The following is a 15,208-nucleotide window of genomic DNA, read 5'->3' on the forward strand; positions in this document are numbered from 1 at the left end:
CAAAATCATATATTAGGCCATGCAGTGCAGAGGTATTGCCTTAATAACTGATTTCCCATAGCCTACCCTACTCGAAGCAAGATAATATAGTAACATGTGAATAAAAACATTTGGCAAGATTTCACATTTCTGTAAAATAAAAGAAAAAAAAGGCTTTTCATGTATTTATTCAAAAGTTTTTCCAGTGATCACCTGTAGTCTTGAAAACAATATTTTGCATGCAGATGAAGTCTGGTATCTGGACTGAATTATTTTCCACGTCACTCACTGCTCTCTTGCGACACCTGCCTCGTTGCTTTTAGGTGAAATAAACAAACTAAAAACGTCAAAGATGTTAGTCATGAAAAGAAATGCTTTTTCATCTTAAAGAGTTATACTTACACTCTGCTTGTGTTCTTCATCTGTCCAGCAGATTGCGCTGTTTTCTTATGTTGGGAATCTCATAATTTATGACCTCCATAAAGAGGTAATTGTGTCTACCTGGGACAACTGATTGTTCAAGACAATTATTAACTTTGTTCAACACTCCTTCCCACAGATTCTGAGTACATGCACAAAACCAGTATCATTTGCCTCTTACAGAGAGTTCAAGTGATCAGCTCGGTTCTGTCATAGTCTTTTTCGTCAAAATGACTGAGGCCATGGACTCAATCAGTTGTCCCATTTGTATAGATCCACTGAAGAATCCAGTGACTATTCCCTGTGGTCACAGCTACTGTATGGAATGTATTGTGTACTACTGGGATCAGGATGATCAGAAGGGAGTCTGCAGCTGCCCCATCTGCCAAGAAAGCTTTATCCCAAGGCCTGTGCTAAAGAAAAACACTGTGCTTGTGGATCTGGTGGATAAAATTGAAAAGATGGGATTTGAGTCTGCTTCTACGTCTAACTGTTATGCTGGATCTGAAGATATAGATTGTGACGTCTGCACTGAGAGAAAGCAGAAAGCCCTCAAGTCCTGTCTGGTGTGTCTGGCCTCTTACTGTGAGGCTCACCTCCAGCCTCACCATGAGTCGCCTGCCTTTAAGAATCACAAGCTGGTCAAAGCCTCCTCAAACTTGCAGGAGAAGATCTGCTCTAGTCACAATAAACTGTTGGAGGTTTTCTGCCGTACTGACCAGAAGTGTATTTGTTATCTATGCTTCGTGGGTCAACATAAAGACCATGAGACAGTTTCAGCTGTAAGAGAAATCAAAGAGAAACGGGTGAGAATCTAAACTTTCATTAATTGACTCTGATTAACGTAGAAAAGAAGGCATGGCCCAGCAGTAGGTCACTGCAAAGTACATTCTGTACTCCTTTTTGATTGAGAGTTGGATAGAGCAAAGGTTACACTACCCAGAGCCATAGAAAAAGAGGTAGGGCAAGTGGAAGAGAAATGTACTTGTCCCGCTGGACAAGTTAAACCTCAAACAAAATAAAATGTCCAATGTTATGTTCCACTATAGGCTACGTCTAGTTAACCCATTTTAAAATAGCTAGCTAGCTTTTTTCCTCTGTTTCGGTGAAGTTGATACTTTGATCTCGTAGAATTCTACAGCAAAAAGGACAAGGAGGACAACCTTTAAGACAGAAAGCGATTCCCCATTGATTTGTCGCATCAGAATTTTGATTTGGGTCACGAAAGTCTTGAAATTTTAGTGAGAATGCGTCGCCCGCATAGTCTTAGGCGGCAGCCATTTCTGGGACCCCGTTACACTGTTTTGACGTTAGCCTTAGGCCGAATGCCAATACTCCCCCTTACCCTTGGCCCTCGAAAGTAAGGGGTAAGGGCTACATAGCCCTAGGAAATGGGACGCCACTTGGTTACAGGTACGTCATCTAGCACGTATCGATATCTCCAAAGCAAGTAGCGTTATGCACTGACATTAAACGAAATTCGCTGCTAATGGAGTTTACTTAGAACCAGTGGCGTAACTATAGGGAGTGCAAGGAGTGCAGCTGCACTAAGGCCTAGTGATGTGTCGTTCGTGAACGATTCGTTCATTTTGAACGAATCCTTATAAGGACTCGGGAGTAACGAGTCCTCTCAACGAGTGATTCGTTCATTTCCCGACTCGGTCTTTCTACGAGTCTTTGGATCATTTTTCACGTGACCTGCATAGGCTCTGTAGCTAGAGGAAACGAACGATTCGTTCCTTTCCCGACTCGGTCTTTCTACGAGTCTTTGGATCATTTTTCACGTGACCTGTATAGGCTGTAGCAAAAGGAAACGAACGATTCGTTCCTTTCCCGACTCGGTCTTTCTACGAGTCTTTGGATCATTTTTCACGTGACCTGCATAGGCTCTGTAGCTAGAGGAAACGAACGATTCGTTCCTTTCCCGACTCGGTCTTTCTACGAGTCTTTGGATCATTTTTCACGTGACCTGTATAGGCTGTAGCAAGAGGAAACGAACGATTCGTTCCTTTCCCGACTCGGTCTTTCTACGAGTCTTTGGATCATTTTTCACGTGACCTGCATAGGCTCTGTAGCTAGAGGAAACGAATGATTAGTTCCTTCCCCGACTCGGTCTTTCTACGAGTCTTTGGATCCTTTTTTCACGTGACCCGCATTGTATTTTTTAGTAGAGGAAACAGTTTCCTTATTCCCTTTCGCGTGGCCGCTGTTTTAGTAAGACGTGAATGAATGATATTCGCTCAAGTCATCATACTGACTGGTTTTGTTATTTTCACTTTACATTTACACTTACAGTTTAGTGCAGTGTAATTGTTTGACGTGATAATTAAATGCTAGTGTGATAATACATGACCAAATCATACAAACTCATGATACATTATTTTAATGCAGGAATTTATTTTGAAATAGTATTTGCTGGTGCACATGTCATGCACTAACCTACAGTGGACGTATAGGGGCTATACGTCCTTTGCAGTGGACGTATAGCCCCCAACCCCCCCCCCCCCCCCCCCCCCCCCTGAAATGAACAAATGACTCGAAAAAAGATTCGTTCATTTTACTGAACGAGATTCAAAGAACCGAATCAGTAAAAAGAACCGAACTTCCCATCACTACTAAGGCCCGTGGCGAAAGGGGGCCCTTCCTCGATCTCACCGTAAAAGTGAGACAACCTGACCGGGCCGGGCCGGGCCGGGCCCCTTAAGGTAATCTGACCGTGCCCCTTGCACTGCTGTAAACCCGCACGATTTTGATCACATTTGATCCACTCTTATAAATTCGCCAACATTTCTCAATTATGGTGTGTTATTCAGAATTATGAGCTATCACCTGCCCAATAAACATTTTAAAAACAGTCAGTGTTAACAACAGCAAATAATTAATTTTTCCTCATTTGCCTTTTGCTGAATGAAACAAATGTCGTTTTTATTAAGTAATATTGCCCTCGAAAAATAGCAAGGATGTCTGGGTAATATTGTTGTCAAAGATTCCCGCCCACCCACACAGTATTGTTCCCATCCAGTTGTTGGAATACCACAGACAGTTGTTGTTGGGATACTACAGTTGTGTTGCATTAGCGTTTTGAAGCGAATTAGGCTACCCCATGCCATGCCCTTTAACATAAAAGTGGCTGCAGAAAACGGCAGGAACGAAAAGAGCAAGATGTAAGGGTGGCAAAGCTGTCAAAACTATCCTCATTTGGATTTGTGGCTAAGCGTGTTGAAGAGGACGCTACGTCTGACCCCCAGCCCGGCAACATCAATGAGTGTGAAACTCAGCCACCAGGGTAGGCTAATAATTAGCTACATAACGTTTACTGTCTGATGTATGCAGTTGACATGGCTATTAAACGTCATAAAAATGCACATATAGGCCTAGGCTACCAGGCAGCGGCCAGGTTAGATATAGGCCTAGTAAACTATGTGCAGGATGTAGTCGGAAAATAGCTAAAGCTAGATAGACTAAATGTAAACTAGCATATCTAACGAACATAAAATCAAATATTCACCATCGAAGTGACTGTTTTTTTTACTAGTACCCAGATAGCACACATGACAGATCGAAACGTCATTCATAACGTCGGATAAGCCTTGGTAAATGATCAGATTTTCTTCTCATCTCTGTGCTCTATTTCAAACGTCGCAGATACGTCGGCTCATGACTGACTGTTCCATTATGCTCATTCCGTGTTGTAGCAAGCATAATCTAGAGCCAGAGACTCGCAAATCAGAGCCGTTCACTTTTTAAACCGTCATCTATCTTCACATAGAGCAGTCGTTACCCTTAATTGTACATCATGAGTAGCCTAAATTTCCTTGCGCATCGCTAAGCTGAAAACTCAATAATTTCGCCTGACGATAGGTCGGTAAGGGGCCCGTTGGTGAGATCTGCACTCGGGCCCGCCAAGTCCTTGTTACGCCGCTGCTTAGAACTGTAGACATGCTAGTCAAAGAAATGCGGGACTGTTGTGCAATTCAGAACTGTAACATTATCGTACCAAACTAGCGATTTTTAGAAACGTTTCAATTAGGAAAATGGTTGCAAATATATATGTTCATGACCAGGGCCGACGGACTAGGTAGACAAGTGCTACAGTTGTGGGGGGGCCCAAGGCAGAGAGGGGCCCATGGGAAGTTTAGATTTTGGTTTTAAGTAGCCTATTTTTTGGTTTTTGTTCAAATGGTTTAAATACATAACTACATGTCACGATGAATATCGATCTAAATGCAAGCTTTGCGTATTAATTTAGTACATTATTGTATTCCAAAATTCTAAACACCCCTTGCAAAAATCGCATAATGGTTCAGTCCACACAACTGATTTCACAGCTCGATTGGGTATTCCGCCTAGTGATGGGAAGTTCGGTTCTTTTTACTGATTCGGTTCTTTGAATCTCGTTCAGTAAAATGAACAATCTTTTTTCGAGTCATTTGTTCATTTCAGGGGGGGGGGGGGGGGGGGGGGGGGGGGGGGGGGGGGGGGGGGGGGGGGGGGCTATACGTCCACTGCAAAGGACGTATAGCCCCTATACGTCCACTGTAGGTTAGTGCATGACATGTGCACCAGCAAATACTATTTCAAAATAAATTCCTGCATTAAAATAATGTATCATGAGTTTGTATGATTTGGTCATGTATTATCACACTAGCATTTAATTATCACGTCAAACAATTACACTGCACTAAACTGTAAGTGTAAATGTAAAGTGAAAATAACAAAACCAGTCAGTATGATGACTTGAGCGAATATCATTCATTCACGTCTTACTAAAACAGCGGCCACGCGAAAGGGAATAAGGAAACTGTTTCCTCTACTAAAAAATACAATGCAGGTCACGTGAAAAAAGGATCCAAAGACTCGTAGAAGGACCGAGTCGGGGAAGGAACTAATCATTCGTTTCCTCTAGCTACAGAGCCTATGCAGGTCACGTGAAAAATGATCCAAAGACTCGTAGAAAGACCGAGTCGGGAAAGGAACGAATCGTTCGTTTCCTCTTGCTACAGCCTATACAGGTCACGTGAAAAATGATCCAAAGACTCGTAGAAAGACCGAGTCGGGAAAGGAACGAATCGTTCGTTTCCTCTAGCTACAGAGCCTATGCAGGTCACGTGAAAAATGATCCAAAGACTCGTAGAAAGACCGAGTCGGGAAATGAACGAATCACTCGTTGAGAGGACTCGTTACTCCCGAGTCCTTATAAGGATTCGTTCAAAATGAACGAATCGTTCACGAACGACACATCACTAATTCCGCCCCCAACGTAAGGCATTCAGTTGGGAAGGCTACGTGCGCCGCAAAAGACTTTTATCTGGATGGAGATGCGGCAACATGTCACAACTACAGAAGTTAAAGTCTGGCTCTCAGAAGCGAAAGGAAAAGAAAGAGAGGGAGAAAAAACAAAAAGAAGGAAGTCAGGTTCTGACTAACTTCTTTACAAAGAAAGGTGAGCACAAAACGTTTAACCACACAAGGTGAAACCCCATTCTTAAAGTATCGTTTTTAAAATGAACAGAGACAAGTTAGCAAGCAGACAATAGGCTACACTTTCAATTAAATGAGGCCTCCCTTGGTTAGTATGTTAATGGATAAATAAAGTGTACGGTAGGCTAATATTGCAATAGCAGGCTACTGATTTGAAGCAAGCTAATATCAAATTAATACTAAGCCGTTATTAGGCTACTACATGATAAATAATAACCTATGGCATATAGGCTATAGTTAGCCCCATAAGTCATGACATGACACAATGGCTATATCATCCTAGCTGCCTGCTAGTAAAACTTAATTTGTGAAACAAATTACAGAAACTGTCACAGAAAGTGGACCAGCAGCAACAACCCCCTCATCCTCCTCTGATGCAGACTTGAGACAAGGTGAGCTTAGTTCAACATGAAAGCAGAAATAAACTAGTTTGACTTGAATGACTGTAGCAACCTTGTAGCAACTTTTGGACCGATTCTGAAGTTTGCTGATATGTCAGAAGAACAAACAAAAGTGTCATGCCAGACTCTTACAAGAGCATATCCAAAGGATCTCACAGCTGGATTCGAGGAGGAAGTTTTGCACCTGAAAAAAATACATCAGGCAACATTTCCTCAAGACCTGTCACCTCTTCAGCTCCTTAATGCCATTTATAATCTCCAACTACAGAGCATTTTTGGAGAAATCTGTATAGCATTGAGGATTTTCTGCACCCTACCCGTAAGTGTTGCTGGCGGAGAACGGGCTTTCAGCAAAATGAAGCTAGTCAAAAACTACCTGAGGTCCACCATGTCCCAGGACAGACTGAACAGTCTTGCTCTTCTCTCGATTGAAAGCCAATTGGCAAGAGCATTGGACTTTAAGGACCTTATCAGGGATTTTGCCAACAAGAAGACCCGTCAGTGGGCATTTTCTGCGACTCAGTGATATGTTTGGGTATGGCCCTGGGGGGGGGGGGCCCTTCCGGACTTCTTGTATAGGGGCCCAGAATTTGGTGCTACGGCCCTGTTCATGACTGTATACAACACAAAACAAGACTGTCATAATTTTTTTATCAATTAATTAAGCCGATAATATAACATTTATCGGACTCTCTGGATGATTTGGTCGCCATTGTTGCCGGTCGCGCAGTTTTCACATAGCCCTAGGTTTCAAGTAAGCTCCCGATCTTACTTGGTTTTAAAGGGTGTATACCCCTTAGTCTTAGCCCTTCCCCTAGCTCCAAAAGAGTATTGGGACACCACTAGCTCTCACGGGAACGCGCAAAACTAAGGGGAAGGGGGAAGGGGAAGGAGGAAGGGGTAAGGGCAAGTATTGGGATTCGGCCTTAGTCAGACTCGGGTCACTCACTGGCAGTGAGTGTGTTCACAATGTTGTATTTCACTCCATTCTACACCAAAAACGTCAGGCTCGTATCTACAAAAAGCAGTTGTATCTACAAAAAGCAGTCCTCCTTGATGTTTTTGTGTGAAACAGTGTTACGGGACGCAGTCTCACTCAGATTGCCAGTTTTACACACATCACAAAAATAATCGGACCAGCTGGACAAAAGCACAATTCCGATATTTCTTGAAAGCTGCCCTGCTTTACTTTTTTGGTGTAGAATTGACTGTAAAACTGTAAAATTATTAACTTTGTGACATGACGTGAAAACATGGCTGCCTCCTATGCGATCTACAGGGCGACATTCTCACTCAAATTTCAAGACTTTTGTGACCCAAATCAAAATTCTGATGTGACAAATCAATGGGGAATCGCTTTCTCTCGTGAAGGCTGTCCTCCTCGACCTTTTTGGTATTTTTTTATCGAACTATTTGTATAATCCATGTAATTCTCTAGCCGTTATAAATGCTATCTTTTCCCGGTTTTCTGGCACCATGCTGCGCGCGCATCCCGAATGTTTACAAACAAATAATTGGTCTATAGGTCGCATGTGACAAGCTTTACTTCCGCATTCCTCGATAACAATGGGAGTCTATGGAAGTGTCGCAACTCTCTTTTTCTATGTTTTTTTATTTGTATTTGTATTTATTTAGTTTATTTTTACAGGGACAGTGCACATTAATCAACGTTTTAATTAACAGTGCGCTGGGATCCTGATGATAGTGTGGAAGCACCACCACATCGTCCCCATCCTCATATCCCTCCACTGGCTCCCAGTCTCAGATTTAACTCAAAATCATGTGCTAACCTTCAATGGCATCCAGGGAACCGCACCCAACTACAACCTCAAAGAGCTCTCACCCCATAATTCCGCCCACCTCCCTTACAAGTAACAGTTTCCTCCTTCACGCCTATCAAAGCGTAATGGCAGACTGTATTATTATACATTTTCTATATAAAACACATACAATTATGTACTGTGACTATGATTCTATACTTACATTTTCAATACAAATTATATTCCTAGTAGACCGTTTTATCCAAAGCAATGTAAAAATTGTGAAAACAGAAAGTACAGCAGAAGATCAAGGATTAGAAGTGCATAGTTCTACAGTGTTTCAGGGGTCAGAGTCAAACAGTCTGTTACCGGTCACATTGCAAAGTCACCACATCTCAGCTCCTAGGCACGGTGAACAAAACAGTGTGACAATTACAATTAAGTACATTTGTTCCGTGTACTTATATGTTAAGTTAAGTCTGCTTGCGTTGTCTTGTCTTAAGAATTTCAGTGCCCAGTCTAACCTTGTGTTGTTCTGTGCATCTGACTAATAAAAGACTTGAACTTGAACTAAGTACTTGGATACGGTGCAATGACATCTCAATTAATCATAAGATCTCAATTCTTCAACTACAGTCTAAAAATAACATCTCAATTATGGAAGTATTCTAATGTCCTATTCTGCCTATCAAACAACCACTGTTGATAAAGGATATTTATTCATAGATGGAGCTGGGTTTGAGTCAGCAAAAACTGCAGCAGACAATCCAGGAAAGAAATAAGGAGCAGAAGGAGCTTCAACAGGCTGTGATGTCTTTCAATGTAAGTGTATCCAAAGAAAACAAATATTTTGTCTGTTGCTGTACATATGTGTGTGTTTGCAAAATATGTGGTTTGTCCCCTTACAGCACTCAGCACAAGAAGCAGAAAAGAACAGTGAGAGGATCTTTAATGAGCTGATCCGCTCCATTGAGAGAAGACGCTCTGAGATTAAGAAGCTGATCAGAGCCCAGCAGAGGGCAGCAGTGAGTCAGGCTGAAGGACTCCTGGAACGCCTGGAGCGCGAGATAACTGAGCTGAAGACAAGAGATGCTGAATTAGAGAAGCTTTCCCTCACAGAAGATCACATACTCTTTCTCCTGGTAATTCTACTTACCTTCTATCTAGAACAAAGAAGTAACTGACAGTTCAGCTAACCTATTGTTTTGTCCTCCCCCCCCCGTTTTTCAGAGATATCCATCTCTTTCCAGTCTATCTTCAGACTTACCCATCATCCTAGTCCCTCCTCCACTGTACTTTGGAGATGTGACTGAGGCTCTGTCTGAGCTGAAAGAGAAATTAGAGAACCTCCTTAAAGGGGAGTGGCTTAACATCCCAACCAAACGTAGGTACAAAACTAGACCTATGGGTGGATCACACAAGCACTTTTAAATTATGACGATATGCCTCATGATGTGATTTGAATGCCTCCATTTGAATGTGTTTTTGTGTCTTTAGTGAGTTTGGTTGATGTTGTACTGCCACTCGAACCTAAGACGAGATGATTTCTTAAAATGTAAGTTTCTATGTAACTGTGTGTCTCCACTGACACTACATATTAAGACTGAGACAAACATAGACATGGAGGGGAAGTAATAGGCTACTGGATCAAATCTGCATATACAGGATCTCTCTTGATTTGTTCCTTGCTCTTTTCCCAGATTCCTGTTCCCTCACACTGGACCCAAACACAGCACAGAAACACATTCGTCTGTCTAATGGGAACAGAAAGGCAGAATGTGTGTGGCCACAGCCTTATCCCAACCATTCTGAAAGGTTCTATAAATGTCTGCAGGTGCTGTGTAAAGAGGACGTATCTGCACGCTGTTACTGGGAAGTAGAGTGGAGTGTTTTAGGGGTTTATATAGCACTCTCCTACAAAGATGTAGGGTGCAATGCTGACTGTGGATTTGGATGCAATGACAAGTCCTGGAGCTTGCAATGTTATAATGGTGGTTATAGTTTCAAATACAATAATGTTGCTACTGCCTTGTCAGGCCCCATGTCCTCCAGGGTAGGAGTGTACCTGGATCACAAGGCAGGTACTCTGTCCTTTTACAGCATCTCTGACACAATGACCCTCCTGCACCAAGTCCAGACCACATTCACTCAGCCACTCTATCCTGGGTTTGGGTTTGGGTTTGTTTCTTTGGTACGTGGGTCCAGTTTTGAACTGTGCTAGATGGATTCTAATTTTGTAATTCAGAAGATGATTTACAATACAATATTTTCTCTATTGTCAATGTTGTGTAGAAATAGAAACTAGATTATCTATTTTAGGAGCAAAATTCATTCAGGCCATTGATTTAGATTTTACTCAAATGCAATCAGAGCAATGAAGTGGCGGTAAGGATATTATTTTTGAAAAATTAGATTAAATTCATGAGGGAAAGTGTTGATTGGGCTATTGTTTTGGATTTTGTGTACCTGCACCTGGAAGAACTTAAATAAACCTGTAAGTTATTTTGTGGAGAAACATATCTGTTGATTTATTCTCATGTAAACTTGTGTGGGAGCGTCTGAGCTGGTCTCTCCTCCTTCACTCTTCCTGAGTTTGTTCAGGTGACCTGCCACGTGCCTAGGGCTAGGGCTACTTCAAGAACCCCTTGACAGCAACCTTGACATTGATCTTATAGAAACAGACCTGAGGCCAGTAGTAAAGTCAGACAAGGTGTCTGACAGCAGGGGGCGCAATACAACAGCCAGAGAAAGGGGTGGAAAAGCAGACGGTTTGCCCCCTAGCTAATTTAAAGTCCAATGTATCCATTGATGATCTATCATAGCCTTTAGTTGTTCTGTATGTTCATGTGCAACATTTGGATAGCCTAATTACTCTTTATCCACTTACCAAAGGACAACATTAACTTTTAGCCCAACAAGCCAACCCAATTATTTCCCATGTTGGCTATAGGCTACAGAAGGAGAGATAGCTGTTTCATTACATCATACCCAATACGACCCATATACGACCAATCGTTAATCATAATTGTTGAGTTTGATTCAGAGGACCATTTTCAGTAGCACATGTTGCACATCTTTAACCAACGATTGGTCGTAAGGTATGTTATTATTGAGGGTCATGTTCTGGGTACCAATGCCACTCCTACCGAAAAACTACACGAGGTGTTCACGCGCACTTTCTGAAAGTGGATTGGCTATAAGTGATACAACAGTGCCATGTTGACCAATGACAGCACTGTACTCAGTTCACTCATTTCCCAGCCGCATGCACCGACTGTAACGAGATGCTAGTGTGAGTAATAAGTGGCTATGGGATGCCCAGACACCATCCATATAAAGCCCATGCAGACTTCGAGTAAATGTACGCCAGCTTCAAAACCTACACAATATTAAAATCAGACATAGAGAAGGTCCATTGTGTCAGCGTTTGCTGCAGTAAATCATTTAACTAGCTAAAGAGCTGATACAACAGATACATTTTGTTTTTCCTTATCGGCTGTAATAAACGGTAATATCTAAAATGGTTATGACGAAGAAATTGAAGACCTTTGATATCATTTTCCATGACCCTACTAAGACTTATTGCAGTGGTGACAAAGTAGCCGGGAATATTGTTGTTGAAGTGTCGGAGGTGACCAAGTTATCCGCTATGCGAGTGTTTGGCATTGGATGCGCCTATGTGGGATACACAAAAGGAAAGCAGAGATGTCATGAAGAAATCGATTATCTTAAATACGAAGACACAGTTCGGCTAGATCGTGAACTAAGAGGTAATATTTTGAACTATAGCTAAATTGAGATTTATTTTGTCTACCCAATGCGTGTGACCTTTTTTCTATCAGCGGTTTTTACTGCAGTGTGCGAAGGCGGAACACTGCACAAAAATATTTGAGTGCTTTTTTATATTTTTTACAAAATGTTAAAAATATTTTTTACGAAACGTAGACATGCATTTTGAAACTAACTATTAATGACAATAAGGACGACGTGAAGCATACGTGAGAATTGTAGGCTACTTCTCAATAATCAATAATTAAGTGCTTTCTGTGTTTTTAATTTGACCTCAGATGCTGATGGTTATGTCACTCTGCGACCAGGAAACAGATACGAGTTCATGTTTGCATTTGAATTGCCCCAGTCAGGGTAAGCATTCGATCGTTGGGCTGTGACCTGGCTGTAGCATAGCCTACACATATAATTGTTTACTTAGGGTTAGAAGATTTCATCTGACTTTTCGTCCACAGGCAACTAGTATCCTCCTACAAAGGTAAATTTGGTTACGTACAGTATTATGTGAAGGCAGTGATGGAGAGGCCTTCCCAACTGGCCTTGCAGTGTGAACAACCTTTTGAGGTGGAGGAGCCTCTGGATGTCAACACACCTGACCTCCAGGTACACCAGCAGACCTCAAGAAGGACCTTTCACTACCACACTACTATGGAAACATCAAAGATTTTACATTTCATTACTACAGCAGTGAATTTCATGATTTTTTTGGAATTTAGATTTTGGAATTTTGGAACTTCCCAAATGCCAAAACCCTCCACAGTAATAATAAAAATGAGGAATAAAGAGACGTGTCCATATAATTCAGTTCTCACTCACTCGCTGCCTCTTCCCCCCACGTAAATCCAGATGCCAGCCGCTGGGCAAAAAGAGAAGAGGGTGACTTGCATGTTCATTCCCGACGGCCAGGTGTCCATCAGCGCCAAGATCGACCGCAAGGGCTTTTGCGAAGGCGAGGAGATATGCATAAACGCCAAGTTTGAGAACAAATGCTCGCGCATCGTGGTGCCCAAGGCGGCCATCATAGCGAAGCACAGCTACCAGGCTGGCGGCAGGACCAAGGTGTTACGGCAGAAGCTGTCGGCCGTGCGTGGCGACCACATCATCTCGGGCATGTGCGATATGTGGCAGGGCAAGACCCTCCGTGTGCCCAAACTTAAACCCTCGTTGATGGGTTGTGACATCATCCATGTTGATTACACTCTCATGGTGAGCAGTACTGGACTCCCCAGATGAGCTCTTTGTGAACGTATCAGCTGAGCTGTTAATGTCCCGCACTCATTTTTACTTTAAACTAGTTGTTCAGAATTGAAACAAAGTCGTAAAGCCACTCATTGTAACCATATCTCGCTCTCTCTTTGGTCCCTTGTCATTCCTCCAGATCTACCTCCACATCCCCGGTAGTGATAAACTGATCATGGAGTTGCCCCTGGTCATCGGCACCATCCCCTTCAGCGGCTTCGCCAGCCGCACCAACAGCATGAGCAGCCAGGCCGGGTCGCTCGCCAGCCCCTCCAGCAGCTGGGCGTCTATGAGGCTCCCCTCTGCGCCCCCAAGCTACAGCAACATCTCCCGCGACCTGCGCATTGACAGCCCGCTCACCCCGCTGCTGGATGATTGCAACATAGACGAGGAAGACGGTCTCTTCATGAGGGCGCCGGCCCATCCGTACCCCCCACCCCCGGCGTACTCCGAGGTGAGCTGTGTGTCTGTCACAAGGCCGGGGTCTGAGAGGGTAGCAAGACCATGTTCAAGAATTTGAAGTATTATACTTTCTCTTACATTTTGTGCACGTCTTTCCACAGATTGTTGAGGAGGTCAACGGCAGCAACCATGTTCTTCAGCCTTGCTGAAGTCACAACCTGTCGACTTAACCAAAGTGTGTGCTGTCTGTTGCAAGACTAGAGGTCAGACTGTAAAGTTGTAAAAGGGAAGCACAGCTGTGAAATTTGGAGAAGCGGGACCATAACCCCAAAACAACAATGGAACAGAGACTAAGATTTTGGTCTCAGAACAGGTTAATTATACTCCGGTCTCAGCTATTCTCACAATCTCCAACGTTGAATGTAAAACCTCAATGTCATATAAAATCCTCACAGAAGTTCACATTTTGCGGCATTGAGACATATTTGTAAGTTATCTGACCTTAACCCCTCAAGTCATTCCACGTTAGTTCTGTACTTGAGTGTTGAGCAGTCAGAGAGTTGCTGTGTTAGACTCACGACTGATGCAACATTAGAATTGTCACCCACACTTAAAATTGGGCACAGCAGCCACTGTTTGTAGAAACCAGGCCAATGCAAGACTATGCAGTCAGACATATTGTGTTGTTGCACTTTTTGTGGTGGCAGATTGCTATACAAGTAAAAATGATAATGTATTTTTTTAAGGTCCTTCCTTGGTAGTTTTGACTATGTTTTGAATGTACTGTAGATTCCATGTGTTCAAAGCACAAACAAGCTGATTGAATAGACTACACTAATGAGAAATCTAAATTATGTTTTGAAACTGTATATAGAAATTCAATACAAAGAGTATGATTTTTTTCAAGATTAATTTTTTATATGCAAATAAAATTTGACAGAACAGATCATACTGAATATGTTCTCGGTACTTAAATGAATATATGAATGAACAGTTCCGCACGGCTTGACCTATTTGAGCCAAGCCAAAATACTGTTCCAACAACAGGTGTAGGCCTACTGTGATTCAAGAACAGTTAATTGCACTACACCAGCCTCAACCATAAACAATAATATTTATATGGTGACGCTTTAGTGCATATAAGCCATATCATGTGTTGTGACAGACCTTGACACCAGTAAAAAGTCCTTATGACACCAATTCAGTTGACTATTATCAACATGTTGCCCTATAGTTCAGTCAGTTGAGGTCAAGGCAGAGCCATGTTTACACAAGGATGTACAGAGGGTAAAAAGGTGAAGACACAGTTACTATGAGCATCAGATATTTCTGAAACTTGTGTGAAATGTCTCTATTTAGTACTCAAGAGCTGCCTCTTTCAAATTCATCATTATATCTCAATACCTGTCTGCAGGGAGCAGGTAAACAGAATATATCTTCTAAATGACCTGATTCAATATCTGTGTAGTTCTGCACATGTTTACATTATGTATGTACATTGTGGCAAATGAAAAACAACTCAGGGTGGATGCAGAGAAAAGTCTGTTAGTAAGTGGGGGAAAGGTTGATTGGCATGTTTCTACGTAGAGCCATGGAAGTGACCAGATGAGAAGGACAGGCCAAAATGACATGAGAAACTGACAAACACCTGTTTCCATGGGAGCGTGCATGCCTGCATGTGTGTTTGCTTCATATCTACTTTTGAATTGGGAAACAAATTTAGGACAGACCCTGGGA

General features: G+C 42.4%; 2 protein-coding genes across 2 annotated transcripts; both read left to right on the top strand.

Annotated features, from left to right (window-relative positions):
- The first annotated feature begins 33 nt into the window (after positions 1-33).
- On the top strand, positions 34-10,514 carry LOC124478089 (tripartite motif-containing protein 16-like). The gene is given in 7 exon segments (XM_047036222.1): positions 34-1,205; positions 8,768-8,863; positions 8,950-9,183; positions 9,272-9,425; positions 9,539-9,575; positions 9,577-9,596; positions 9,742-10,514. Coding segments are annotated over 7 exon segments (1,638 nt in total). The 5' UTR covers positions 34-629; the 3' UTR covers positions 10,263-10,514.
- Positions 10,515-11,374: 860 nt separating this feature from the next.
- Positions 11,375-13,933, top strand: LOC124478096 (thioredoxin-interacting protein-like). Its single transcript, XM_047036235.1, has 6 exons — positions 11,375-11,811; positions 12,109-12,184; positions 12,286-12,433; positions 12,677-13,036; positions 13,209-13,523; positions 13,633-13,933. Exons 1-6 carry the CDS (start codon positions 11,562-11,564, stop codon positions 13,678-13,680), a joined length of 1,197 nt encoding a protein of 398 aa, XP_046892191.1. The 5' UTR covers positions 11,375-11,561; the 3' UTR covers positions 13,681-13,933.
- The last annotated feature ends 1,275 nt before the right edge of the window (positions 13,934-15,208 follow it).

This window comes from Hypomesus transpacificus, chromosome 2 (genome assembly GCF_021917145.1).
Source record: "Hypomesus transpacificus isolate Combined female chromosome 2, fHypTra1, whole genome shotgun sequence".
NCBI classification, from domain to species: domain Eukaryota; kingdom Metazoa; phylum Chordata; class Actinopteri; order Osmeriformes; family Osmeridae; genus Hypomesus; species Hypomesus transpacificus.

Excerpts from the sequence above, each read along its gene's own strand:
- LOC124478096 (XM_047036235.1), top strand. The coding sequence starts at position 11,562 with ATGGTTATGACGAAGAAATTGAAGACCTTTGATATCATTTTCCATGAC. Across the intron at positions 12,434-12,676 it reads TCAACACACCTGACCTCCAG|ATGCCAGCCGCTGGGCAAAA; the intron begins GTACACCAGCAG and ends ACGTAAATCCAG. Across the intron at positions 13,037-13,208 it reads ATGTTGATTACACTCTCATG|ATCTACCTCCACATCCCCGG; the intron begins GTGAGCAGTACT and ends TCATTCCTCCAG.